Below are 27,905 nucleotides of genomic sequence, written 5' to 3'. Positions count from 1 at the left end.
TTTTACTGTACGATAGAGACACGCGCTGGAATAGTTTTTTAATTCAACTGTTTTTGACTTTTTTCGGCTGGATTTGAGCGTTTTTCGTTGCGTTCGTTGTGTTGTGACGTAAGCTAGCTCCGAGCCAGCCCACCAGCCCCTCCCCGCGCCCTCCGGCCGCGCTAAAGTACGGCGTGTCGTCGTTACACATTTATATACACGTTTATATGAAAGAGGAACTTCACGAACGATCGGGACACGCACTGGAATCGCTTTAAATTAACTTGTTTTGACTTTATTCGGCTGGATTGAGTGTTTTCGTCGTGTCGTTGCGATGTGTTTTGGCTCTGAGTCCCCCGGCTCCGGCCCCGCCCCCCGGCTCCGGCCCCGCCCCCGGCTCCGGCCCCGCCCCCCGGCCGGCGCCGTACCGCGTTTACACAAAGGAGGAACTCATGAAACTGCAGAGAACGGTCGTCTTACCCGGAGATCGTCACGTTATCCCGTCGCAATACTGACCTAACCTAATACTGATGTGCAATTCTGTCGTATGTGCAATTACTGTTGGAATTCATGTGCAATTCATGTGCAATTACTGTGAAATTCCTGTGCAATCTATGTGCTGTCGTGACACATATTCATGTGCAATTACTGTCGGGATCACATGCAATGGTATTTATTTATTTATTGGTCTATGGGAGTTTTTATTTATTTATAGGAGATCTTCTACTGAAAGTGTTTTTCAGACTTCCTATAAGTGATCTGTTCTTCTGTATCTACCTCTGTATCTACCTGCGTTGCACCAATGAAATTTCCCCATGTGGGACAATAAAGGAATATCTTATCTTATCTTATCTTATCTTAGGAGGGTCACGCAGGCTGTTGTAAGCAGCCTTGGTGACCCGGCCAGGCGGTTTCTCCCATGCATGCTACACAAAAGTCTGATGTTTCTGTGTCGTTTCATATTCTAAGTTGAATTGTGTTCTCTGTGTGTTAAGGAATAGCATTGGTGTATGTCTAATTCCCTGACACCAGTCCAGGCTGAAAGTGAAAAAATTGAGTTTGTGTGTATCATTGTTGTGTTTCACGGTCATTACACTTTCCTTTAAAACTTAGTTTCCATTTAGTCCCAGTTTATGCATCAGACCGAAAGACAACGTTATATGTACACCAAGCACAGGCTGAATAAACCAAAATTTTAATCTGTAAATTTCATTTTCAACACTTTGTCACATAAACAAACACCCCAAAGTGTTTGCTTTAAACACAAAAATTACATAAAAACATCAGGAGTGACTCAACATTGGCTCTGTGAGTTCAGTCTCACAATCGCCCACATCCTTGGTGTGCTCTGGAGCTCCCTCTAGTGGAGCAGGTGAAGGAGGAGAGTGCTGCAGTTTGACCTGAAACACGTCCCAGCTCTCTGGAAGCAGACCTCTGTTGAAGACCTCAGATGCCAGGTAGGAGAAGAACAAGACTGACGACAGGGCACACAGCATGCAGATGGTTCTAAATGGAGAGTGCTGCACATAGACACCGTCCTCCAGAGTGCATCCTGGGAAATGTAGTATCACAGGCAGACCTATAGCAGGGTCTCCACTCAGAAGCCTTAAAGTTATTCCCACAAGAAAACCCATTATAGCTCCATAACCATTTGTGTTGTCAAAGAAGAGGACACAGACTAACTGAGGGAAGGTTATGTTGTAGGCAATTTCAGCACCAATGAACCAGAACAACAAAGCATTGTTTTTCTTGTTTGTCAGTAATGCTCCAATCAAACCTGACACAATCACAGACACACGGATCACCCACTGGATCTCTCTGTCTGACGCCTGAAGAAGAAAGCACAGTACATGGTAAACATTGAATGCAATAAATTAATTATTGAATCAACAAATATTAAAATGATAACTTCTGGATGTGAAATGTCCACTCACCTGAGGTCTCAAGATGTTCTTGTATATGTTGGCAGAAAAAAGTGATGCTGATGCAAGCATTGTGGAGTCAGCAGAAGACATGACGGCAGCAGCCACAGAGCTGACCCCAATTATGGAGATGTAGGATGGAGTGAGGTGCTGCAGAGCGATGGGCAGGATTCGTGTAGTTTCTCCTCGTTCATATGGAGATGGAGAGCCATAAGATGTCTGGTTCCAATCTTGAAATAAATAATTAAATTTCACAAAATTTGACTATTTGAATTAAAGATTCCCAAAAGCATTTTTGCATAAATAATTTACAAATGTGTGTTTTGCTCTGAGTGTAGAGCGGACCTTTCCGTACTCCTTGTTTTTTATCCTGGGGGATATTAACAAGAGAAATACAAGCCATGAGCAACCAAAGTACAGTCAGTTTATTAAAGCCCTGACCAGAGAAGAGAAGAGACTGGATCACAACTTACAGTAATGCCTTCGCGCTGTGGCCCGCACTGCAGTAGGCTTTCAGATAACACCATGATTCAACTGATCCCCACCTACAGATAAAGGCTGAAGCTTCCCAAACCTTCTAGGAGTTCTAAGAAGTGGACCAGCGAGGTAGTGGAGGAGCTACGCACATGTTTAGATATTACAGACTGGGAGGTTTTCAGAGCTGCCACAGAAAGTTTGGATGAGCACACGGACACTATGATGTCATACATTTGATTATCTAAGGTAAGCATTATTCCTACACGCACTAAAGCCTTCAATAATGACAAACCCTGGTTCACACCAAAACTGAGGCAGTTAAGAATCAGAAATCAGCAAGGGGTTTATTTCCATCGTCACAGAATTCACAAACTATTATGGCAGCGAAAGGAGGCAGCCAGACACCATCCTCCCAGCTTTGCTCCAGGACAAACTCTCCCAGCTCCATGTGCCACTTGCAGGTAGATCACTGACTTCCTGATGGATCTGATGATGCAGATGATGGTGCAGTTCTACACGACCATCATTAAGTCCTTCCTCACCTCCTCCATCACTGTGTGGTACGCAGGAGCCACAGCCAGGGATACACAGAGACAACAGCGCATTGTGCACTCTGCTGAGAAGATCGCAGCAGAACCTTGTCACCCTGGACATGGACTTTGAGCCACTTCCCTCAGGCAGGAGGCTATATGATCCAGCCGGACCAGAACCTCCCGCCACAAGAACAGTTTCTTTCCCTCTGCCTGAGGGAAGTGGCTCACTTGCCATTTTAACTATTATTTAAACCAATAACCATTCATTACACTGCTCATTGTTTGGAGCAGACTGTGATAACAACCACAGCTCTTAAAGATTTAAATCATATATTAGAATTCCAGAAGGTCACCACTGCACTGTCCTCTTTATTGACTTGTCTAAACCTCTCAATTTACACTGAGAGGTTCATATTTCTACAAAACAATCCCAGGAAAATTCAAATTGAGTGATTTCTGAGCGCTTTAAAGAGACAAGCTCTCAAACAGGATTAATGGAACAAGTGTGAGTTAAGCAAAATACAGCTCCAGCAGAGTTGTAATCATGTTTAACCTGGTTTAAACATAAAAAAAATTTAAATATTTTATACGAGCAAGTTTTCCAGTGTTATAATAGTTTTTTGTTTCATGTAGAGTGTCTTGCACAAATGCACTATGTCAGTCATATAAGATGTAAGATGTAGGACATACTGTACCTGTTGAGGAACAGGCTGCCCCAATCAGAATCGCGGGTATCCCAAATAAAGCCAAAAATACAGCTGCTAAACAGCAGGTGACTTTAGCTGTACGAAGTGATGATGCAGCCATTATCCTCTGGTGTAAGCACTGGAACCCTAAACTCCCCAGGGCCTGAAAGGAAAGATACACATGTTCATACTACTTAAAACTAGAGCCAGTATATCTATTTTTTCACGTTTTGGTGTTCTGGTATCGGTTATCAGTCTTCAGATGTCAAGCACAGGCCAAGTTGCTTTGCGCACAACTGAGTAGAATGAGTGATCCCACGATGCAGTTGGCCCCATGTAACCATTGGAACTAAACTATCAGCACATACTCAGCCACAAGGTTAAAATGGGCCAAAAGGTGATCGATCTCTACTTAAAACTGTTCAATTTGAAAATGAACACAATTGACTTACAAAATACAAGAAGTTGTCCACCATAATTCCAGTCTTTCTTGGATCTACATTTCCAATCCATGGAGCGTGCAGCGTGTTATTCATAAAGGTCTGTCTTATGTCCAGAGTGGAAGGGTTCATCAAGACATAGGGGACACACATCCACTAAAAAAACACAAGAGACTTTGTGAGAATTATGATTACTGGTATATTTAAACTAGATAAAAACTAGAAAAAACATATTTATGTTTATGTTTGAGTATGAAACTGGTTCACAAGCCCCCTATGTCGACAACAGTGAGATTGATGATGATTTCTGCCTCACCAGACTGACAAACACCAGGATGAGCTGTACAACGTCTGTGTATGCCACAGAGTAGAGCCCTCCCATCAGAGTGTAGGCAATGGCAACAGCAGCCGAGACCCAGATACATAGACTGTAAGATACGCCCAGGATCACACTGATAGTTGAACCTAATGATCATAAAAACAATACATTACTCTTTTTTACTATTATGTGTATTTTGTGTTGATCTTGTATCTTACCTAAGCAGATAAATATTACAGCTAAGAAGAATAGCTCTCCACAAGCTGGAAACACACAAAAAACTGCTCCGACCATTTTTCCATACTTCATTTGAAAATGGTCTGTCATGGTGACATACTTCTTTTCTCTCAGTGGTTTTGCAAACACAAACCCACCTGAAACATCCAGGGGTATTCAGAAAAAAAAAAAAAGATCATTACATTGATTTGTAAATACATGCACCACTAGGTCCCATAATACATGTGTGTATGTTGTGTAAATATGTGTGTTGTCTTCTGTTCCAACTGCCTTTCAATTAGGCTACCCCAAATAAATTGTCTGTTTGCTGTAACCCGAGTCAACATTTTTCATCTGGCTCGGTCGGTAGGCAAATTCTTATTTTTTTCACTTTGAAGGCAAAAAAAAAAGATCCAAATTTTGTCAATTTTTGAGTCGGAGTGACCACCAGGGGTCAGACTTCAGCAGTCAATGACGGAAAACGTCTCTATCAACCCGATTGGGAGACTAAATCTCAAGATTTTAAGATATTTCAAACAACCTTTTGTACGGCGCTATCCTTCATTTTGGTAGCTAAGGCAAGCGGGGGGAACATGCGGGGGACATGGGCGCCACCATGTTTGTTGTGATGACGCTACTGGGCGTGTTTCAATCCCAGAATGCATTTGCGTAAGTCAAATTTCACACCCTGACAGAGCCTTGCATTACTCTGGGCCTCTCAGTGGCGCCGACAAGGGTAAACCAACTTGTTAAGGGCAATATGATGTCTTTTACGAGAGTTCAAATTAATTACAGACGCATGTGGAGGACTGAAAATGATGAATGTGTTACGCGGTGCGCTAACAGTCCTTTGAGATGAAAGTCAAGTTAACAAGCATGATAAAAATATTTGACACGGGGTTTAGGTTTATGTTTTTTTTAGGTCCGTCCCTCAAATGTAAAGCGTCTTTAGGTATCTTCTAAAGTGCTACATAAGTGTTTGTTTCTATTATATATTATCACCCCATGCCACTTGCCAGTAGTAGAGTTGCCAGTAGGATTTTTGGTTAGGAGGTTAGGGTTAGACTTGAATCATGCTGCAGCCATCACCATGTGGCACCTGTATAAGGTACACCCTTTAGCACAGGGGTATTCAAACTCCATCCATCCATTTTCTGCCGCTTATCCGGGGCCGGGTCGCGGGGGCAGCAGTCTGAGTAGGGACTCCCAGACTTTCTCATCCCCAGACACTTCCTCCAACTCCTCCGGGGGGATCCCGAGGCGTTCCCAGGCCAGCCGGGAGACATAGTCTATCCAGCGTGTCCTGGGTCTTCCCCGGGGCCTCTTCCCGGTGGGACATGCCTGAAACACCTCCTGAGGGAGGCGCCCAGGAGGCATCCGGAACAGATGCCCGAGCCACTTCAGCTGGCTCATCTTGACGTGGAGGAGCAGCGGCTCTACTCCGAGCTCCCCCTGTGTGGCCGAGCTCCTCACCTTATCTCTAAGGGAGCGCCCAGCCACACAGCGGAGGAAACTAATTTCGACCGCTTGTATCCGCGATCTTGTTATTTCGGTCACTACCCAAAGCTCATGACCATAGGTGAGGTCAGGAACGTAGACCGACCGGTAAATAGAGAGCTTTGCCTTTCGGCTCAGCTCCCTCTTTACCACAACGGTCCAATGCAGCGACTGCATCACTGCAGCCGCTGCACCGATCCGCCTGTCGATCTCACGCTCCATCCTTCCCTCACTCGTGAACAAGACCCCGAGATACTTGAACTCCTCCACTTGGGGCAAGGACTCCCCACCCACCTGAAGAGGGCAAGCCACCTTTTTCCGGTCGAGAACCATGGCCTCGGATTTGGAGGTGCTGATTCTCATCCCAGCCGCTTCACACTCGGCTGCAAACCGTCCCAGTGCATGTTGCAGGTCCGGGTTTGATGGCGCCATCAGGACAATATCGTCTGCAAACAGCAGAGATGAGATCCTGTGGTCCCCAAACCGGACACCCTCCGACCCCCGACTGCGCCTAGAAATTCTGTCCATAAAAATTATGAACAGAACCGGTGACAAAGGGCAGCCCTGGTGGAGTCCAACATGCACTGGGAATAGGTCTGACTTACTGCCGGCAATGCGAACACAGCTCCTGCTCCGGCCATACAGGGACCGGACAGCTCTGAGCAAAGGACCCCGGACCCCGTACTCCCGGAGCACCCCCCAAAGGACACCCCGAGGGACACGGTCGAAAGCCTTCTCCAGATCCACATAGCACATGTGGACTGGTTGGGCAAACTCCCATGAACCCTCGAGCACCCGATGGAGGGTATAGAGCTGGTCCAGTGTTCCACAACCGGGACGAAAACCACTCTGCTCCTCCTGAATCCGAGGTTCGACTATCGGTTGGATTCTCCTCTCCAGTACCTTGGAATAGACCTTACCCGGGAGGCTGAGGAGTGTGATCCCTCTGTACTTGGAACAAACCTTCCGGTCCCCCTTCTTGAACAGAGGGACCACCACCCCGGTCTGCCAGTCCAGAGGCACGGTCCCCGACCGCCACGCGATGTTGCAGAGACGTGTCAACCAAGACAGTCCTACAACATCCAGATACTTTAGGTACTCAGGGCGGATCTCATCCACCCCCGGAGCCCTGCCACCGAGGAGTTTGCGAACAACCTCAGTGACTTTAGCTTGGGTGATAGATGAGCCAGCCTCTGAGTCCGCGGTCTCTACTTCCTCTTCGGAAGACGTGACTGAGGGATTAAGGAGATCCTCAAAGTATTCCTTCCACCGTCCGACGACATTCCGAGTCGAGGTTAGCAGGCCTCCACCCGCACCGTAAACGGTGTTGGTGAGGCACTGCTTCCCCTTCCTGAGGCGCCGGACGGTTCGCCAGAATTTCTTTGGTGCCGACCGATAGTCCTCCTCCATGGCCTCCCCGAACTCCTCCCAGGCCCGGGTTTTTGCCTCTGCGACAGCACGAGCCGCGGCTCGCCTGGCCTGCCGATACCCGTCGATGACCTCCGGAGACCCACAAGCCAGAGTGGCCTGATAGGCCTCCTTCTTCAGTCTGACGGCATCCCTTACTTCCGGTGTCCACCACCGGGTTCGGGGGTTGCAGCCACGACAGGCACCGGAGACCTTGCGACCACAGCTCCGAGCAGCCGCATCAACAATGGAGGCGGAGAACATGGTCCACTCAGACTCAATGTCCCCAACCTCCCCCGGGACATGGGAGAAGCTCTCCCGGAGGTGCGAGTTGAACACCCTACTGACAGAGGGCTCCACTAGACGTTCCCAACAGACCCTCACAATGCGCTTGGGTCTGTCCGGCTTCCTCCTCCGCCAGCGGATCCAATTCACCACCAGGTGGTGATCGGTTGACAACTCTGCCCCTCTCTTCACCCGAGTGTCCAAGACACGCGGCCGGAGGTCAGATGACACGACAACAAAGTCGATCATTGACCTCCGTTCTAGGGTGTCTTGGTGCAATGTGCACTGATGAACACCCTTGTGCTTGAACATGGTGTTCGTTATGGACAATCCGTGGCTAGCACAGAAGTCCAATAACTGAACACCGCCGGGTACTCTGCACTGCTGCACTGCTGTTCGGCAGGGTTCCAGAGCCCAAACTGTGCGTGGAGGTGAGGCCGACTATATCTAGTCGGTATCGCTCAACCTTCCGCACAAGCTCAGGCTCTTTCCCCCCCAGCGAGGTGACATTCCATGTCCCCAGAGTTAGTCTCTGTGTCTGGAGATCTGGTCGCCGAGGCCCCTGCCGTCGACTGCCGCCCAGATCTCTTTGCACCGGCCCCTTATAGATCCTCCTGCGGGTGGTGGGCGGCCCCACGTTGCTCTTTCGGGCTGTGCCCAGCTGGGCCCCGTGGGGTAAGACCCGGCCACCAGGCGCTCGCCATCGAGCACCCATCCCAGGCCTGGCTCCAGGATGGGGCCCCGGTGACGCTGATCCGGGCGACGTAAACGGCCTTGTTCTTGTTGTCATCATAAGAGGCTTCAGATCTTTGTCTGACCCGTCACCTAGGATCTGTTTGCCTTGGGAGACCGTACCAGGGGCTTGAAGCCCCCGACAACATAGCTCCCGGGATCATTCGGGCGCTCAAATCCCCCCACCACGTTAAGGTGTCGGTTCAAACTCCATAACTTTTTTCATTGAGGATTTGGACATCTATACAGAGCTGAGGGCCAAAGACAATGTGACAGAGAAGTTTATAATTAAAAATGTTACAATGTTACAACTTTAATGAGGCTTGGTACCTTAATTGTACCATAACCTTATTAGAGCAGATGTTTTACAAATTTAAAGTAGAAAGAACTACTTTTGGTTATTTGGACCAATTTAGCAGAAAATCTGAGGACCAACTAAAATTGGTACCAGTAGTGACCCAGCAGCTTGTCAGGATGTTCTTAAGTTAAAGTTAATTTTGTGTTAAAAATGTTTTCCCCTCTCTCTAGGAAAATCTCGACATTTAATTTGACATTCAATCCCAGAGCTGTTATACCTGTGTCTAATATTGATTTATATGTTGTCATATACAGTGGGTAGAGAAAGTATTCAGACCACTTTAACTATTCCACTCTTTGTTTCATCGCAGCCATTTGCTAAAATAAAAAAAGTTTCATTTTACTTCTCATTAATGTATACTCTGCACCCCATCTTGACAGAAAAAAACACAAATGTAGATTTTTTTTTGCAAATGTATGTAAAAAAAAAGAAGAACTTAAATATCACATGGTCATAAGTATTCAGACCCTTTGCTGTGTCAGTTATATTTAACTTGCATGCTGTCCAGTTCTTCTGATCCTCCTTGCGATGGTTCTACCCCTTCATTGGAATCCAGTTGTGTTTGATTAAACTGACAATGGACTTGAGTATGAAAGGCACACCCCGGTCTCTATAAGAGCTTACAGCTCACAGAGCACATTAGAGCAAATGAGAATCATGAGGTCGAAGGAACTACCCAAGGAGCTCAGAGACAGAACTGTGGACATTACTGGCCAAGGTTACAAAATCATTTCTGCATCACTCAAGGTTCCTAAGAGCACAATGACCTCCATAATCCTTAAATGGAAGAGGTTTGGGACGACCAGAACTCTTCCTATACCTGTCCGTCCAGCCAAACTGAGCAATCGTGGGAGAAGAGCCTTGGTGAGCGAGGTAAAGAATGACCCAAAGATCACTGTGGTTGAGCCCCAGAGATGCAGTAGGGAGATGAGGAAAAAGTTTCACCAAGTCAACTATCACTACAGCCCTCCACCAGTCAGGGCTTCATGGCAGAGTGGCTTTATGGCAGAGATACTCCCAGACTCTGAGAAATCAGATTCTTTGGTCTGATGAGACCAAGATTGAATTTGTTGGTGTTAATTCTAAGTGGTATGTGTGGAGAAAACCAGGCCCTGCTCATAATCTGTCCAATGCAATCCCAACAGTGAAACATGGTGGTGGTGGGAACTTCATGCTATGGGGGTGTTTTTCAGCTTCCGGGGCAGGACGACTGGTTGCAACTGAATAAAGATGAATGCGGCCAAGTACAGAGCTATCCTGGAAGAAAACAAGACAATGACCCTAAGCACACAAATAAAATAACAAAGGAGTGGCTTCGGAAATCTATGACCCTTCTTGACTGGTCCATGTGATATTTCTGTTTTTCTTTTTTCAATAAATTAGCAAATACTTCTACATTTCTACATTAATGCAAAATAAAAAAAAATAGTGAATAGAAAATAAAATAAATAAAAACTTTTTGGATTTGAGCAAATGTCTACAATGAAACAACCGTACCTTCCATACCCACTGACTGAGTAATGTTAACATCAAGGCCCCTCATGTGTTGGAGGTCATCGACAAGATACATTTAATAAAAATAAAAATTATGTAATTATATGTAAAGACGAATAAAAACGTTATTTGTTATGATTGAAGAAACGCCCTGGAGTTACAAAAATAGTCAATTCCATTGACCTCACAGTCCTAGTTTCTAAGTATTTGATCTCAGTTGTTCAAAGTGTTTCAGTATTTCAAAGTGTCAAAGTTGTTAAGCCAGTTGTTGAAAGTGTTTCAATGTTTCAAAGTGTCCAAGTTGTTAAGCCCTGCTGCATGTGGTTTCTGATACTCACATAGAAGGAAAGCAGTAACATAGGATGACAACAGGACAAATGTAAAACTCAGTCCCATTGAAGGAGTGTACATCATCTCAGTGTGGGCCACTATGAAGCCTCTTCCAACCCAGGTGGCTGCAGAACAAAGACACAAAAGTAAAGAGGCAAGCTAATTTACCAGTTGACTCCACTAAAGGCAAATTAAGAATCTGTGAAAAAGCTGTCTGGATGTTAAAACAGGATGGTGAATGTCCATAATGTTTATTCAGGTTAAGACACATCCAATAAAGACACATTTCAGATAGAGTATTATAGGCCTATGTGCAAATCATGGTAATATTGAGCTATTTTCTCATTTATTATATCTAGAGAGGCAATGATTCATTGGCGAGATGTTCTATAAAATTGTAAGACATGGATGAAATGGCCAGAAAGTATCTGAGTCACTAACAGGATTGGCAGACCTCTGTGTTGGTTTATGATTTACATTGAATTGAAAACTCTTTGCATTAATGGACAGCCAATCTCCTACATATATTCAAATTAATTGGGAATGAGAGGGTAATTTATCCATCCATCCATCCATCTATCCATCCATCCATCTTCTGCCGCTTTATCCGGGGCCGGGTCGCGGGGGCAGCAGTCTGAGCAGGGACTCCCAGACTTCCTTCTCCCCAAACACTTCCTCTAACTCCTCCGGGGGGATCCCGAGGCGTTCCCAGGCCAGCCGGGAGACATAGTCTCTCCAGCGTGTCCTGGGTCTTCCTCTCCTTGAACCGACACCTTAACGTGGTGGAGGGGTTTGAGTGCCCGAATGATCCCGGGAGCTATGTTGTCGGGGGCTTCATGCCCCTGGTAGGGTCACCCAAGGCAAACAGGTCCTAGGTGACGGGTCAGACAAAGATCGGTTCAGAAGCCTCTTATGATGACTACAAGAACAAGGCAGTTTACGTCGCCCGGATCGGCGTCACCGGGGCCCCATCCTGGAGCCAGGCCTGGAATGGGTGCTCCATGGCAAGCGCCTGGTGGCCGGGTCTTACCCCACGGGGCCCGGCCGGGCACAGCCCGAAAGAGCAACGTGGGGCCGCCCTCCCGTGGGCCCCGCAGGAGGATCCATAAGGGGCCGGTGCAGAGAGATCTGGGCGGCAGTCGACGGCAGGGGCCTCGGCGACCAGATCTCCAGACACAGAGACTAACTCTGGGGACATGGAATGTCACCTCGCTGGGGGGGAAAGAGCCTGAGCTTGTGCGGGAGGTTGAGCGATACCGACTAGATATAGTCGGCCTCACCTCCACGCACAGTTTGGGCTCTGGAACCCATCTCCTCGAGAGGGGCTGGACGCTCCACTTCTCTGGTGTTGCCCGCGGAGAGAGGCGGCAGGCTGGTGTGGGCTTGCTTATAGCCCCTCAGCTCAGCCGCCACGTGTTGGAGTTTACCCTAGTGAACGAGAGGGTCGCGTCCCTCCGCCTTCGGGTGGGGGACTGGTCTCTCACTGTTGTGGCGGCCTACTGGCCGAACAGCAGTGCAGAGTACCCGGCCTTCTTGGAGTCCTTGGGAGGGGTACTGGACAGTGCACCGACCGGGGACTCCGTTGTTCTACTGGGGGACTTCAACGTCCACGTGGGCAATGACAGTGACACCTGGGGAGGGGTGATCGGAAAGAACGGCTTCCCCGATCTGAACCCGAGCGGTGTTCAGTTATTGGACTTCTGTGCTAGCCACGGATTGTCCATAACGAACACCATGTTCAAGCACAAGGGTGTCCATCAGTGCACATGGCACCAGGACACCCTAGGCCGGAGGTCAATGATCGACTTTGTTGTCGTGTCATCTGACCTCCGGTCGCGTGTCTTGGACACTCGGGTGAAGAGAGGGGCAGAGTTGTCAACCGATCACCACCAGGTGGTGAGTTGGATCCGCTGGTGGAGGAGGAAGCCGGACAGACTTGGCAGACCCAAGCGCATTGTGAGGGTCTGTTGGGAACGTCTAGTGGAGCCCTCTGTCAGTAGGGTATTCAACTCGCACCTCCGGGAGAGCTTCTCCCATGTCCCGGGGGAGGTTGGGGACATTGAGTCCGAGTGAACCATGTTCTCCGCCTCCATTGTTGATGCGGCTGCTCGGAGTTGTGGTCGCAAGGTCTCCGGTGCCTGTCGTGGCGGCAACCCCCGAACCCGGTGGTGGACACCGGAAGTAAGGGATGCCGTCAGACTGAAGAAGGAGGCCTATCAGGCCACTCTGGCTTGTAGGTCTCCGGAGGTCATCGACGGGTATCGGCAGGCAAAGCGAGCCGCGGCTCGTGCTGTCGCAGAGGCAAAAACCCGGGCCTGGGAGGAGTTCGGGGAGGCCATGGAGGAGGACTATCGGTCGGCACCAAAGAAATTCTGGCAAACCGTCCGGCGCCTCAGGAGGGGGAAGCAGTGTCTCACCAACACCGTTTACGGTGCGGGTGGAGGCCTGCTGACCTCGACTGGGGATGTCGTCGGACGGTGGAAGGAATACTTTGAGGATCTCCTTAATCCCTCAGTCACGTCTTCCGAAGAGGAAGTAGAGATCGGGGACTCAGAGGCTGGCTCATCCATCACCCAAGCTGAAGTCACTGAGGTTGTTCGCAAACTCCTCGGTGGCAGGGCTCCGGGGGTGGATGAGATCCGCCCTGAGTACCTAAAGTATCTGGATGTTGTAGGACTGTCTTGGTTGACACGTCTCTGCAACATCGCGTGGCGTTCGGGGACCGTGCCTCTGGACTGGCAGACCGGGGTGGTGGTCCCTCTGTTCTAGAAGGGGGACCGGAGGGTGTGTTCCAACTACAGAGGGATCACACTCCTCACCCTCCCGGGTAAGGTCTATTCTAAGGTACTGGAGAGGAGAATCCGACCGATAGTTGAACCTCGGATTCAGGAGGAGCAGAGTGGTTTTCGTCCCGGTCGTGGAACACTGGACCAGCTCTATACCCTCCATCGGGTGCTCGAGGGTTCATGGGAGTTTGCCCAACTGGTCCACATGTGCTTTGTGGATCTGGAGAAGGCTTTCGACCGTGTCCCTCGGTGTGTCCTTTGGGGGGTGCTCCGGGAGTACGGGGTCCGGGGCCCTTTGCTCAGGGCTGTCCAGTCCCTGTATGACCGGAGCAGGAGCTGTGTTCGCATTGCCGGCAGTAAGTCAGACCTGTTCCCAGTGCATGTTGGACTCCGCCAGGGCTGCCCTTTGTCACCGGTTCTGTTCATAATTTTTATGGACAGAATTTCTAGGCGCAGTCAGGGGTCGGAGGGTGTCCGGTTTGGGGACCACAGGATTCCATCTCTGCTGTTTGCAGACGATGTTGTCCTGATGGCTCCATCAAACCCGGACCTGCAACATGCACTGGGACGGTTTGCAGCCGAGTGTGAAGCGGCTGGGATGAGAATCAGCATGTATGACAAAAACTGATGATCAAGGACTGGATTATAACTGACATGACTTTATTTGAAAATCAGTTTGACAAATTTGATCGACTTTGGACTAAATGGGACTTTTATTTTAGACTTTTGTGTTTTCTCTCTTATGTATTTAATTATAGTTTGTTCTTTATTGTCTTCTTGACTTCTTCTTTTTGTTTGTTCTATGTTTTAAATTTGGAAAACTCTTGGGCCAGACTCTTTTGAGTAAAAATGTTTGAGTAAAAATATAAGTAGGTCCCAGGGAAGGCGACGAGCCAGTGAGAAAAGCCTGGATACATTTATGCTGTGCAAAATTTGCACAGCATAAATGTAACCCTAACCCAATGTTTAAGAAAAACTGCATAACTTTGATTTATTCTTTAAAAACAAATGCTCACCTGTCATTGTGAAAACTCCCAAGAAACCACTGATGTTGCGGTTTCCCAGGACGGCCATCTCCATCTCTGAGGCTCCACTTTTCTTCTTCTCCCTTTTGGACTTGAAGGAGGCCCAGATCCCAGTCCCCAGAACCAGAAGATAGAAAACCACAATGGATATAACTCCAGCTATGTTCACTGCCATGATGCTTCAAACACAGCCAACAAGACAGAGAGGTGAACGAGTTAGAAGTGAAAGAGTTAAACAGCATTTAGGAGGAGCAAAGAATAGGCCAACCTCTTTTCCCCTCTAACTGGACAACTTAGTGAATTATTGCCACTAAGACAAAACAATTTGCAGAAAACTCTTTTACAAATTGTTTATAAAATGCTATGGGTATTAGTTGAATATTTATTTTTTCTTTATATCCTAAAGATCATTAACACAATAAAACACCACAATTGAGAAAGAACTGATACAGGCGCACTTGAAACATGAGAAAAAAATATAGAAAAGAAAACCGTAAGTTTAAAAGTGGTTGTTGCCCCCTTTCACCTTACTGTCAAGCATCTCAAAAAAAAAAAAAAAAAACAGGTTTCAACAAATTAGCTCTCAATATATCAATCCGGATGTCCTAAACTAATGTAGTGTAGTAGCCTAAGCTAATAAACAGTGTAAGTGTGTAAATTAGGGTAAGTCAAGTCTTGTCTTGGCTGTTTGTTTGTTTTTTACCGTGGTCATTTTTGATTCTCCGGGTTTCTTCCTGGGCAGAAATATGCTTGTTGACAGCCGATTGGACCGTATAGAGACTTGGGGAGGAGAGAGGGAGGAGATGACAAAAGTGTCCCAAAAATATGTATACAAATTAAATTAGATATAGTTAATCAATACTTATTATTATTTTTGTTGCAGCCCATTTACATAGTAAAACCACTTTAATTCACCAAGACAGTATGGACTAAATGTGGAACTTTTTTTACTTTGTTTGTATTGAGTTTTTGTGTATTACTGGAAATTTGTACACTTTCCAGTAAAATGTGGTTTCCATTAAGTTCATGCATCAGACAGAAAGACAAAGTTGTACACCAAGCACAGGATGAATAAACCAACATTTAATATGCACATTTCATTTTCAACAATTTATCACATAAACAAATACCACAAAGTGTTTTGCTTTAAACACGAAAATCACATAAAAACATCAGCAGTGACTCAACATTGACTCTATGAGTTCAGTCTCACAATCGTCCACATCCTTAGTGTGCTCTGGAGCTCCCTCTAGTGGAGCAGGTGAAGGAGGAGGGTGCTGCAGTTTGACCTGAAACACGTCCCAGCTCTCTGGAAGCAGACCTCTGTTGAAGACCACAGAAGCCAGGTAGGAGAAGAACAAGATTGCCACCAGGGCACACAGCATGCAGATGGTTTTAACTGGAGAGTGCTGCACATAGACACCATCCTCCAGAGTGCATCCTGGGAAATGTAGTATCACAGGCAGACCTATAGCAGGGTCTCCACTCAGAAGCCTTAAAGTTATTCCCACGAGAAAACCCATTATAGCTCCATAACCATTTGTGTTGTCAAAGAAGAGGACACAGACTAACTGAGGGAAAACAATGAGGTACGCCACTTCTGCCCCAATTAAAATGATTAATATGGCACTATTTTTAAGGTTTGTGAGTAAAGAACCAATTACACCAGCTACGGTCACAGACACACGGATCGCCCACTGGAATTCTCTGTCAGACGCCTAGAGGAGAAAGATAACCGTTTTTATGAAATCATGAACTAGGCTGTACATGTACTTTTCTCATACCTGCGGTCTGATAATACTCTTGTAAATGTTGACTGTGAAGACAGATGCGGCAGACAGCATCACAGAGTCAGCAGAAGACATGACGGCAGCAGCCACACAGCCGACCCCAATGATGGAGATGTAGGATGGAGTGAGGTGCTGCAGAGCGATGGGCAGGACTCGAGCGCCTTCTCCTCGTTCATATGGAGACGGAGAACCATAAGATGTCTGATTCCAGTCTGATGCAAGATGGGAAATACTGTTATTTCCCTTACTGTTAAATCCTTCTTACAGCCTTGATATCACATTGAAATAGAATCATGCAGAGCAAACATTTGTGATGAAAACCTGTCGAGGAGGCAGCAACTCCAATCAAAAGCGGGGGAATGCCCAGCACCACGATGAGAACAGAAGCAAAACAGCAGGTGATCGTGGCTGTACGAGTAGAGGAGGCCGACAGTGTCCTCTGGTGAACACATTGGTATCCCAGACTACCCAAAGCCTGGTAAATCAAACCATTGTTGAATTTAAATAAAACACTGATGTAGGAAGGAACACTGGTCCAACCACCGGCGCTAATTTGTGTCACGTGTCTCTCAAATGCGGAAGACATCTCTCAAATATTTTCGGAACATTCAGAACAAAATATATAACTTAATTTACCTGAGATTTACAGAGTTTAGTGCGTCACTTGTTGACTCAGCAGAAGTCGGCAACGTTTCTCAGTCTGTGTTATTTTTATTCTTTCCTCGTAATCCACCATGTTTGTTTGGAACGAACGGACAATGCGTCTGTCTGATTGGTTAATCCGCCTGTCAATCACTCCCTTTGGAAATTGGCGCGACTGGGTTGGATCCAGACCCTCAGGTTTTGTAAAGTAGTCTGTCAAAACGTGTCGGGAATGGCTGGTCAGGCAAGAACACTCACCAAATATAAGAAGTCATCCAGTTTTATTCCAATTGTTTTCAGATCTGTTTGACCGACCCATGGAGCGTGTAGGGTGTTGTTGAGGAGAGTCTGACTAATGTCCAGAGTAGAAGGGTTCATTAGGACAAATGGGACACACAACCACTGTAGAAACACAAAGCAACTCTTCAGCCAAAACATCATGACAACTGACATAAAGTGAAAAGTGTAGATTATCCCATTGCAGATAGTAATGTAGACATTGTGTGTTGTCCCTGCAATGTAATATCTACCAAGTCTATGCTTCAGTCTAACATGAAGCGATAATATTTCCCTAATGGAGAAGTTAATACCTGGTATGATTACAATGTTGTAAATGTTAAGGGAAATCGCTGTAAAACATTACCAAGCTGCCAAACACCAGGATGAGCTGTATGACGTCAGTGTATGCCACAGAGTAGAGCCCTCCCATCAGAGTGTAGGCAATGGCAACAGTAGCCGAGACCCAGATACACAGACTGTAAGATACATCCAGGATCACACTCAAAGTCGAACCTAGGAACAAACATGCATCTCCATTTTTCTCATATAAACTGTATTATAGCTGTATTTTACCGAGGCAGATGAGTATTCCGGACAACATGAGAAGGTCCAGGCAGACAGACACCAGGGTTAGCACTGCAGTCAGGACCCTGCCATATTTCCTGAGGAATGGGTCTAACATAGTGACATATTTCTTATCTCTCATAGGCTTTGCAAATATAAACCCACCTAGAACACAAAAAAGAAACATTGTAATGATAATAAACAGAGGCCTATAGTCCATGTCTCCGTTTGGTTTTGTTCAATCTCTTCATGCGAACACTCATATTTGTCAGATTGTTTACAGTTTCATCATAAATGATGAAACTGTAAACAATCATAAATGATTAAACTGGTGTTGTGTCTTGGGCAGGATATGTTTTACACCTTGCTGATGTATGAATGTGGTATGAGCCTTATGAGTGTCAAGAGTGTGCTAAATAAATTGGATTGCGTTGTTATTAACAACACTGCATTTTTTATTTCTTTAGCTAAGGGATTCCCTATTCAAAATATACACAGCTGAGGTACAAACAGGACCTAATGCAGAAATAGTGGACGTGTAACTTTTTTCAGTCAAGACTGTGGTCCACAAGTCCAAACACAAAATTACCAAACAGAGCTTGTTTATTTGCAATTTAAATGATTCAAGTCTGAGTCAAGTCACAACTTGTAAGTTTCACTACTCTGACAGATTAATTGGTGGCTTTTATTTCTGTAGCTCTGGCAGCAGAGGACAAAAATAACCAGTTACACTGCACACAACAAACACAACATTTAGAGTTAAACTTACTTTGAGATTAAATAACTTAATCTCTTAGGGCAAATGCATGTACTTCACAGATTTCTGACTATTTAACCATAAGATTTCCTTATATGCCCACTTACAAATGAGAAAAGTAGCAAAGTAGGCCATCAACATCAACATGGTGAAGCTTAGCCCCATCGATGGAGTGTAGGACATTTCTGTGGTGCCCACTATAAAGCCTCCTCCGACCCATGTGGCTGCAAGACAAAAATATTAGATATTGTTTGTTCCGAAGCAAAGTAGGTTGTTTTTACCTTCACATGTTTCAGTGAGCATCTGTCAACTTCCTCAGAAGCGTCACCTGACTGCGGTGACATGTGAGCTGAACTTCCCAGAAGTGGCCAGTCTGACACAGACTGGGAGACAAAGTTGGCCCTGGACCTTTTGATCTGGACTGGCCTCCTCCATGTGGCCGCAATTGCAGCTGTATATTCGAATCAAAAATAACAAAACATGTTTGATTCTATCAATAGGTTAAGCTTAACTAACTTTTTGTCCAATACAGGACAGTTAAGTATTTTAGATTGCACTAGAAGCCTCTTTGCCTCTGCCGTTGGACTCATGAACACCTGCCACTTTAACTTTTCAAAACAATAACCATTCATTGCACTGTACATTTTATGCACTATTCTGACCAACTGTAAATTGCGTATATATTTAGTTCAAGTCTGTTATATTTTTTTTGTAAATTATAAACGTTATGCAGGCACTTTTTAAAATATTTTGCTACTATTATTTTTTATTGTTGTATGTTGCACCTAAAGGCCAAAGCAAGTTCCTAGTTATTTAATCCAGTTGAATGACAATAGCAATAAACCTTTTTCTGATTATAAGATAAGATAAGATAAGATAATCCTTTATTGTCCCACATTATATATGCCCCGTTGTGGTAAAACGTTGCAGTTAATGGTTACACACACCCTAGTGTTTCAGATTTGTAAATAAGAAATTAAATTAAATCATTAAAAATAAGAACAAGCTGCAAAAAAGACACCACAGAAGAAAAGGGGCACACACTCTAATATTTGGCAGGACTACCTTTAGCTTTGATCACAGCACACATTCGCTGTGGCATATTTTCAATAAGCTGCAATATTAAAAGATTTATTTCCATCCAGTGTTGCATTATTTTTCACCAGTTGATATTGATGATGGAGCCACTGACACTTCTCCAGCTCATCCCAACGACTCTCACTGGGGTTCAGATCTGTAGTAGATTAGTTTCTGCTTCTCCTTAGAGGTTTTCTCTGCTTGATGCCAATGATTTGACACTTCTCAAACATACGGACATCTTTTCCATGACCACGTGATTTGTCTTTCCACATGGTTGTGTCAGAAATGAGAAGCCATAACTGCATCAGTTGGGGTTAAATACCGTGTTGGAGATGAAAGATCATCACCCATGCAGCAGTTATCCAATAGGTGGCTCGGACCTATTGTATTTGCTTGGTTAAATCCAAGTGGACCACATGAAAGGCGAGGGGGAATAGTTGGGTGGCTTTTGTTGGTGTAGCAGGAGAGTAGAAACTCCTGTGTGGAACAGTTTTGGACGGGGATGAGTTCATCATTGCTGACATCAGAGCTCTTGAGTTCTTCCTGGGCAATTTTCTGATTCTGATTCTGATCTTCCTATATTAGAATCAGAATCAGAATAAGTTTATTGCCATTTATCAATGAACAGGATTCACGGACATAGGAACTTGTCCTGACGGTTTGGTGCAACACAAACATAACACTGAACTATAAATACAAAAACAATGGACAATAAATAACAAATTTATTATTAGATGAGTGGAACCATCTCCCTGCCTGTTTTGATCAGACTTGCCAGAAGTGATGGGCAAAGTGAAGCCTCATGAAACAGCAATGAAAACACAGTTCTAAACACTTCTCTTGAGTGATATCTAGAAGTATGTTTTAATACTACCTCATCCACAGTGGTTCGAACCACATTCTGTGTGCTATGGTTGTGTATTATTGATGATAAACTGTGTTTATAGAATATTATTAATAAATAAAAAAGAATAAACGCAAGGGTGTTTTTTTTTTACAGTAAAGGTTTTATTTAAAAATGTACCAACATTTTCCTTCTGTCTATGTTATCTAATTTATTTGCGCTTTTTTTCCACTTAGTTTGTAAAGGAGAAGGAAAGGGCAGCTCTTGACACAAAGGCTGTGACTATCATAAAATTATGACTTCTCTCGCTTTCCACAATCAATCTGGGGGTCTGACGAGCAAACACCTTTTTTATACTTGTGGAGCAGGTTGAGACAGACTCACTGTTCTGTGGTTTGTTTGAAGCCAGTCATGTGATGTTGTATCTTGTTTTGGAGCAGTGTCGAAGCACATGTGCTTCAGGGCTTTGAAACTGTGCCAAAACCATGACGCCATACGGCCATCACTAGTTTAGCGGCTTATCAATTTAAAAACGTGAGATCCAAAATGCAGACCACGGACGTGAGTCTTATAACATCCATATGATCCCCTGCACCTCCAGGAGCACAGGCCGAGGTGGTGGTGTGGCAGTGATCTCACACTCACGCCTACTCATGAGACCTAAAATTAACAATGCATTTCACTCATTTGAAAGCCTCATGCTGTCAATCGCGTGTCCAAATATGAGAAACCAAAAAGGAGTTTTGTTCATAGTTATCTACCGACCTCCTGGTCCCTATTCAGAGTTTTTAACCGAGTTCTCTGACTTTATATCAAACCTAGTGCTAGCCTGGGATAAAATAGTTATTGCTGGAGACTTTAATATCCACGTGAACGTGGGTGATGACTCTCTCAGTAATGCCTTCAGCGCCTTGTTAGACAGCATTGGTTTCACTCAAAATGTAAATAAACCGACTCACACTCATAAGCACAATCTGGATCTTGTCCTAACGTATGGAACAGAGATTAGTGACCTCATTGTCCTCCCTCAAAACCCTATATTGTCAGATCATTTCCTAATTACCTTTCAGTTTATTCTTAAAGATCATCCAGCCCCACAGAATAAAGTTATAACGAAAAGGACAATATCTGAAAAATCTATCTCAAAATGCAAAGAAATAATAGAGCCAATATTCAGTGACATGTCATGTGATCCTGCTGAGAACAGTTTTAGTCCCAGTATAAGTGATCAATTTGTCGACTTCACCATGAATTCTCTGAACTCTGCTCTTGATGTTGCAGCGCCGTTAAAACAGAAGGTCATTAGGCCAAAGCGCCCCCCATGGTACAACCAAGAACTGTGTTCACATAAACAAAGAGTTAGAAAGCTAGAAGGATCATTTCGTCGCACCCACACAGAAGAATCCCTAAAAGTATGGAAAAGTTGCCGACTGTCCTATAAGCAGGCTCTGCGCAAGGCCCAAACCAGATACTATTCAAATCTAGTAGAAGTCAACAAAAGTAACACAATATTTCTTTTAAGCACTGTGGCCAGGCTAACAAAGGCTATCAGAGATAAATTTGATGAAATTACCCCCGCTATTAGCCCTGAACTAGCCCAAGCTGTAAAACTGACGTCCCATATAAATCCACCAGTAAATTTAGAAAAGGTTCACAGCTGTTGATCAAGCGGAGATAACTTCAGCCATTATGTCCTCTAAAACCTCAACTTGTGTCCTAGACCCCATTCCAAGCAGACTCCTCAAAGACATTCTCCCCCTAATTATATACCCTATTCTTAATATAATAAATACTTCACTCGAAAGTGGCTATGTTCCACAGTCCTTCAAACATGCAGTCATTAAACCTCTTCTGAAAAAGTCTAACATCGATCCTGACCTATCGGTAAACTACAGACCTATTTCAAATCTTCCCTTTGTCTCTAAAATCCTTGAAAAAGTTGTAGTAAAACAGCTTTGTCGCCACCTACAGGACAATAACTTATGCGAAGTTTCAGAGTTCAGAGCCCACCACAGCACTGAAACTGCACTAGTTGAAGTCACAAACGATTTGTTATAATATAATAAATCATTATATATATATACATACATATTATGTGTATATATATATATATATATATATATATATATACACACATTCACATAAATAGATATACATACACAAACATATACATACACATTAACATAAAAAGAAAACACCAGTAAAGAGCTCATTCATTAAAGGCCGTGGCTGCAGAGCCGCGGCGCGGTCAAATAGCCCAGCAGTTTCAGGAACCGCGGCACTGCCATATAGCCTCATGGCTAACCCTAACCTTAACCCTAACCCTAACCCTAACCTTAACCTTAACCTTAACCCTAACCCTAACCTTAACCTTAACCTTAACCCTAACCTTAACCCTAATCTTAACCCTAACCCTAACCCTAACCTTAACCCTAACCTTAACCCTAACCTTAACCCTAACCTTAACCCTAACCTTAACCCTAACCTTAACCCTAACCTTAACCTTAACCCTAATCCTAACCTTAACCCTAACCCTAACCTTAACCCTAATCCTAACCTTAACCCTAACCTTAACCCTAACCTTAACCCTAACCTTAACTTTAACCCTAATCCTAACCTTAACCCGGTGCGGTCTAAAACGGTGCGGTCAAATAGCGCAGCAGTTTCAGGAGCCGCGGCACAAAATAACATGGCAGTTTCGGCTGCGTGCCGCGGCTCTGTAGACACTCCCTTCATTAAAACAGAAAAATAACAAGAAAAACAAAACAAAAAAACAACAATGACATAATATTATTAGTTATACTACCACAATCATTACCATAATTAATTATCAAATCTTGACTCTATTCTTGACTCTATCCCTAAAGCGCATTATTGTGTAAAAAGGATAATCTTTAACTTCTTTTGGCAGGCAATGCATTCCATGCAACCTTGGCACAGTAAGCAACATTGCGTTGCATTTGATTAGTTCTACAAACAGGCAGCACACAGCTTATATCACTACTTTAGTATCCGAGAAAAAGGTCAGTTTGTAATAAATTACTGCTGTAATTTTGGTTATAATGACATGTCTAATAAATGTTAAGAAGTAGTACTTGAGCCTACTTTTGATAGTCAACCAGGCTAATTTGTTGTGTTACATTACATTTTGTTCTGTATGGGCAACCCAAGACTATTCGTGCCGCTTTGTTCTTGTTATTTTCACATGTGTTTGACCAAGAAGAGATGCATAATCTAACTGAGAAAGTGTTAATGACTGAACCAGTTGTTTGGTTTTTGGAATACATTGTTCCCCAATACATAATTTACATGACTGTTCCCTGTTAATATAGAATCTACAGTTACACACAATCATTTTGTTTCTTCCACTTGTTTTAACATGTGTTGTGACCATATTAACATACACTTTGTTTTTTCAATATTGATTACTAATTTATTATCTTGGATCCACTGATCTACTACGTTTGATCAGTGGATCAACGTAGTAGATCAGTGGATCCCTCTCGGCTCGGTGTCCTTGTTCTCCCATAATTCCCAGCTGAACCGTTACTGGACGCTATGCGTCGTCAGCCGACATCCAGAAGGGAATCGTTCAGAGCAAAATTCAGATGTTTCCTTTCCAAGCACCATGAGAGACCCGCATCTTCCACCAATTCTGTCGAAGTTTAGTCTATACAGACTGCGAGAGGCGAGGATCGTTCTCAAAGTCTTTATATGATGAAAACAGGGAAAACAGCAGCATGTTGTTCATCTTGCAGCTGAAATTCGACTCTCCACAAGATTTAGCTGTGTTTTATAAAGCTGTTGCTTGGGTCTGATAAAATGGCCTGACCTTCGCTATGACGCCCGCCTTAAGATTGTTTAGACTAGTCCACAGATAATCAGAAAATACACAGAAAGTTCATTGTGACCCATATGCAGTAAGATCGTCGTGACGCATGATAAATAGATCACAGACATGACAATAATTTGATCAATATCCACACGTTCAACTACTCGTGTAAGATATTACTCAGCTGATCTGCTGTCGGTGCAGAGACATATAATGTAGTGTCATCTGCATATATAGCCATGGTATCATGTTTCAGTATAAATGAAAAATCATTAGAAAATCATTAAAAATAGAGAATAAAAGCGGGCCAAGGCAACTGCCCTGGGGAACTCCAAAATCCATCCCCTCAAGTTCAGAATAGCTACCATTAAAGTAGACGTTTATAAAATCTTGATTATTTAGATAACTTTCAGTCCATTTTCATTCTGATAACTCGAATCCATAATAGTTCAACTTATCTAATAAAATATTGTGGTCTAAAACACCAAAGGCTGCACTAAAATCTAGGAATATTGACCCTATTAGATTTTTACTATCAATTTCTACAGCCAGTGATCTGAGTAAGAGCAGTTGTTGTGGAGTGACCCATTTTATATGCATGTTGATAATGGTATTCAACCCATTTTCTGATAAATACTTTTGAATTTGATCATCTGCTACTTTTTCCATCATTTTACTGGAAACAAACAAATTGGTCTGCTGTTTTGACCTGATGATGGTTCTTTATTATTTTTAGTGAGAATTATTTTTGCTGTCTTCCATTGTGCAGGAAAGACACACTTCGTCAAACTTAAATTAATTATGTGAGAAACAGGTAAAGCAAATAAATCTGCCACCAGCTTTAACAATTTACTATCGAAATGATCGATAACAGCTGGTTTATCCCTGCTTTTCTGTAATAAGTCCTTAACATAATTTCCATGACTGTATTAAATTTGGAATTTAAATATTTTTTGTGCATCAGCACGCAAGGAATGATTGTCATGTGGGAGAACTACTCGTATGTCCACGCCATGAGGAAATGAGACTCAGATTGCTCTCCAAAAATCCTCTATTACTCCTTTAGTTCAGTATATCCAATTGTAAAATGTGCTTTACGATCTTTGTACGCACAATCAAATGGGTGACAGACCCTTCACGCACAGACGCAAGCACGTGCACCATCGCGCAGTGGCGTGCACGTACACAATCACTCGCTTCATGCACGCAGACCAATCACGTATTTGAAAGTTTTCCATCATTGCTCCTCTCCACAGTGTCCAAAGTGTTCAGTTTACATTCAACATCTATGTAAACGCGCGTCGAACGCTTCCTGCGTTTTCCGCTGCGCTATTTCTGCGTTTCTGCGCCGAGATTCCTGCGTTTTGGCGCTCTCGACGCTTTGGACGCGCATCCGACGCCGAGATATTCAGCTTTGTCCAACTTTCTGCGGCAGATGCGCCGCAGCAGCCAATCAGAGATGACGCTCCAGTGACGTGCTACGCACGACCCGGAAGAAGACTCAAAACAAACACGCAAGATAAAAATAAATCCTTAAAACGCAGCTCTTGGAGCAAAAATTATATTGACTAAAATCTTTTCACCTCTGAAGTATATGCGGGTCCCAGACAAGCCCCGGGCCGCGGTGTGTACGTAGCGTGAGTCACAGATCCTAGTGCTTCGCTGAGCCTCTCCCCTGCTTTCCCCCCGGCTCTCTCCCGCTCACTCACCTGACGCACGGGGCTCTCGAGGTCGTCTAACATCTCATTTCAAACAAGGGTTTGATTTAGTGTCCCTAAGAGCTGTTGTTCATTCTGTCGGTTTAATGTTTACATTATTACGATTGAGGCCTTAGACTGATCACTTTGACTATTTGATTATGACGCAGGACAGTATAGGCTACAGTCTGATCTGTGCACATTCGGGACAATCAGGCTTTTTGACGTTTTGACAGACTACGTTACCAACAAAATGTAGGAGGGACTGGCTGGTCAGGCGATCGTCTCAGAGAAATTCCTGTTTTCCCGCCTTTTCTCGTCCATCTGCAGCACCACCTCTCGCCCTTAAGAATATGCTAAATATGTTAATTTGGTGATTCGCATGACCATATATGGTATATCAGGTCGGGCTCACAGGTGTGGTGCGCAGGTTTTTATACACGCCTTTTTTTTTGCAGTCGTGAAATTTTTGCTTTCCAGTACGCACTCTTTCAAGCACAATTTGACATACTCATTTATAAATGAAGCCCCAGATGCTAACCAAAATGTGTCAAGGTAATAACTACATAAAAACAAACAAACAAAAGTATATAAAAAAGACAGGATGATTTTCCATAATGTATACATTTAGAGAAATCGGAAGATACGCAACTATCAAGTAAATCCAATAATAATCTACAACAAATTACCTGTCATGGTAAAAATCCCTACAACCAAGTTAATTTTGCGGTTTCCCAGGACAGCCATCTCCATCTCTGAGGCTCCACTTTTCTTCTTCTCCAGTTTTGACTTGAACGAGGCCCATATCCCAGTCCCCAGAACCAGAAGATAGAAGAATGCAATTGCTATAACTCCAGCTATGTTCACTGCCATGATGCTTCAAACACAGTGAAGACAGAGGAGACGTGCTCACGGTATTAGCAAGCTGGTCACGCCTACTTTCTCTCTGTTGCTCCAATCGCTGCACCAGGACACTCCAGCAGCATGCTCCAGTCACACACGTTTCTTTTCATTTACATTTAACTCGACTTCAAATCAAACATCTACTCAGTAAGTGTTTTTTTATCTGTTGACAGCTTACCTTATCCTGTAGTGCAGGCATGTCCAGAGTACGGCCCGGGGGCCAAATGTGGGCCTCAGACCAATTTTTGTTGGCCCACTGGCTTCCTGCTGGTCAACAAAACAACAAAAAGTGGTACTTTTTACTGTAAAATTCGAAAAATTCAAGCATTCTGATGTTATACCAACCTAATATTATTGTTCCAAGTCTTATTAAAGGTGTGCAGGCGTATTGAAACAATGTCAAATGTAAAATTTCGAATGTTTCACGTTGTCATTTGACAAATTTGTTTCAAAATGTGGCTCTCTGTGAAAAAGGTTTGGACACCTATGCAGTAGTAGATGTGTTATGGTGGAGGTGGGCCAATGGCACAGACTGGAGTGTGAACGATTAGCTATATAGCCTAAATCAAATGCTTTATTACAATAATTTAAAAAAGTGCTATATGAATTGTAATGAACAATGCAATTTTGGTATTTTCACCCAAGGTATTACTTTTGCTGAGAGTGTCCCTATAAAAAGATACATAGGTAAGTTGGCTGAATCACAAACCGATGCAAAAATTGTGAAGATGTAAACTCAAAAAAACTAATATCAAGGCTTGCAATTTAAGGCATATACTTTTATTTATTTATTTAAAGGGAAAGTTCACATTAATTAATGTATGTCTGCTGCTTTCTTTTTTTTATTTTTTTTATTCATGAAACAAACACAGTAAAAAAAAACACCCAACAAATAAAAGAAAATCATGGCATAGAAAACCCAAAGAAAATGCCCCATTGAGTCCAAGGTCCGTCAAATTTATCCATTTTCAAATTAAGTCTGAATATAATCTCTTCCATTTTACGAAAGTGTCCAATATGTTAGTCCAGTC

General features: G+C 44.0%; 2 protein-coding genes across 2 annotated transcripts; both read right to left on the bottom strand.

Annotated features, from left to right (window-relative positions):
• Positions 1-1,262: 1,262 nt before the first annotated feature.
• On the bottom strand, positions 1,263-14,671 carry LOC140371007 (high-affinity choline transporter 1-like). The gene is made up of 8 exons (XM_072458285.1): positions 14,478-14,671; positions 10,684-10,800; positions 4,575-4,730; positions 4,354-4,502; positions 4,050-4,193; positions 3,607-3,760; positions 1,914-2,131; positions 1,263-1,808 (listed from the first exon to the last, which is right to left on the bottom strand). The coding sequence occupies exons 1-8, from the start codon at positions 14,659-14,661 to the stop codon at positions 1,263-1,265; spliced, it is 1,668 nt and encodes a 555-aa protein (XP_072314386.1). The 5' UTR covers positions 14,662-14,671.
• Positions 14,672-15,627: 956 nt separating this feature from the next.
• Positions 15,628-26,851, bottom strand: LOC140370547 (high-affinity choline transporter 1-like). The gene is made up of 8 exons (XM_072457722.1): positions 26,661-26,851; positions 18,626-18,742; positions 17,771-17,926; positions 17,562-17,710; positions 17,177-17,320; positions 16,598-16,751; positions 16,271-16,488; positions 15,628-16,204 (listed from the first exon to the last, which is right to left on the bottom strand). The coding sequence occupies exons 1-8, from the start codon at positions 26,842-26,844 to the stop codon at positions 15,659-15,661; spliced, it is 1,668 nt and encodes a 555-aa protein (XP_072313823.1). The 5' UTR covers positions 26,845-26,851; the 3' UTR covers positions 15,628-15,658.
• Between the last annotated feature and the right edge of the window lie 1,054 nt (positions 26,852-27,905).

This window comes from Eucyclogobius newberryi, unplaced genomic scaffold, assembly GCF_026437365.1.
Source record: "Eucyclogobius newberryi isolate DKJ021-1_F unplaced genomic scaffold, fEucNew1.0.hap1 SCAF_21, whole genome shotgun sequence".
In the NCBI taxonomy this organism is placed as follows: Eukaryota; Metazoa; Chordata; class Actinopteri; order Gobiiformes; family Gobiidae; genus Eucyclogobius; species Eucyclogobius newberryi.
This window is presented reverse-complemented; position numbering and strand designations above follow the sequence as displayed.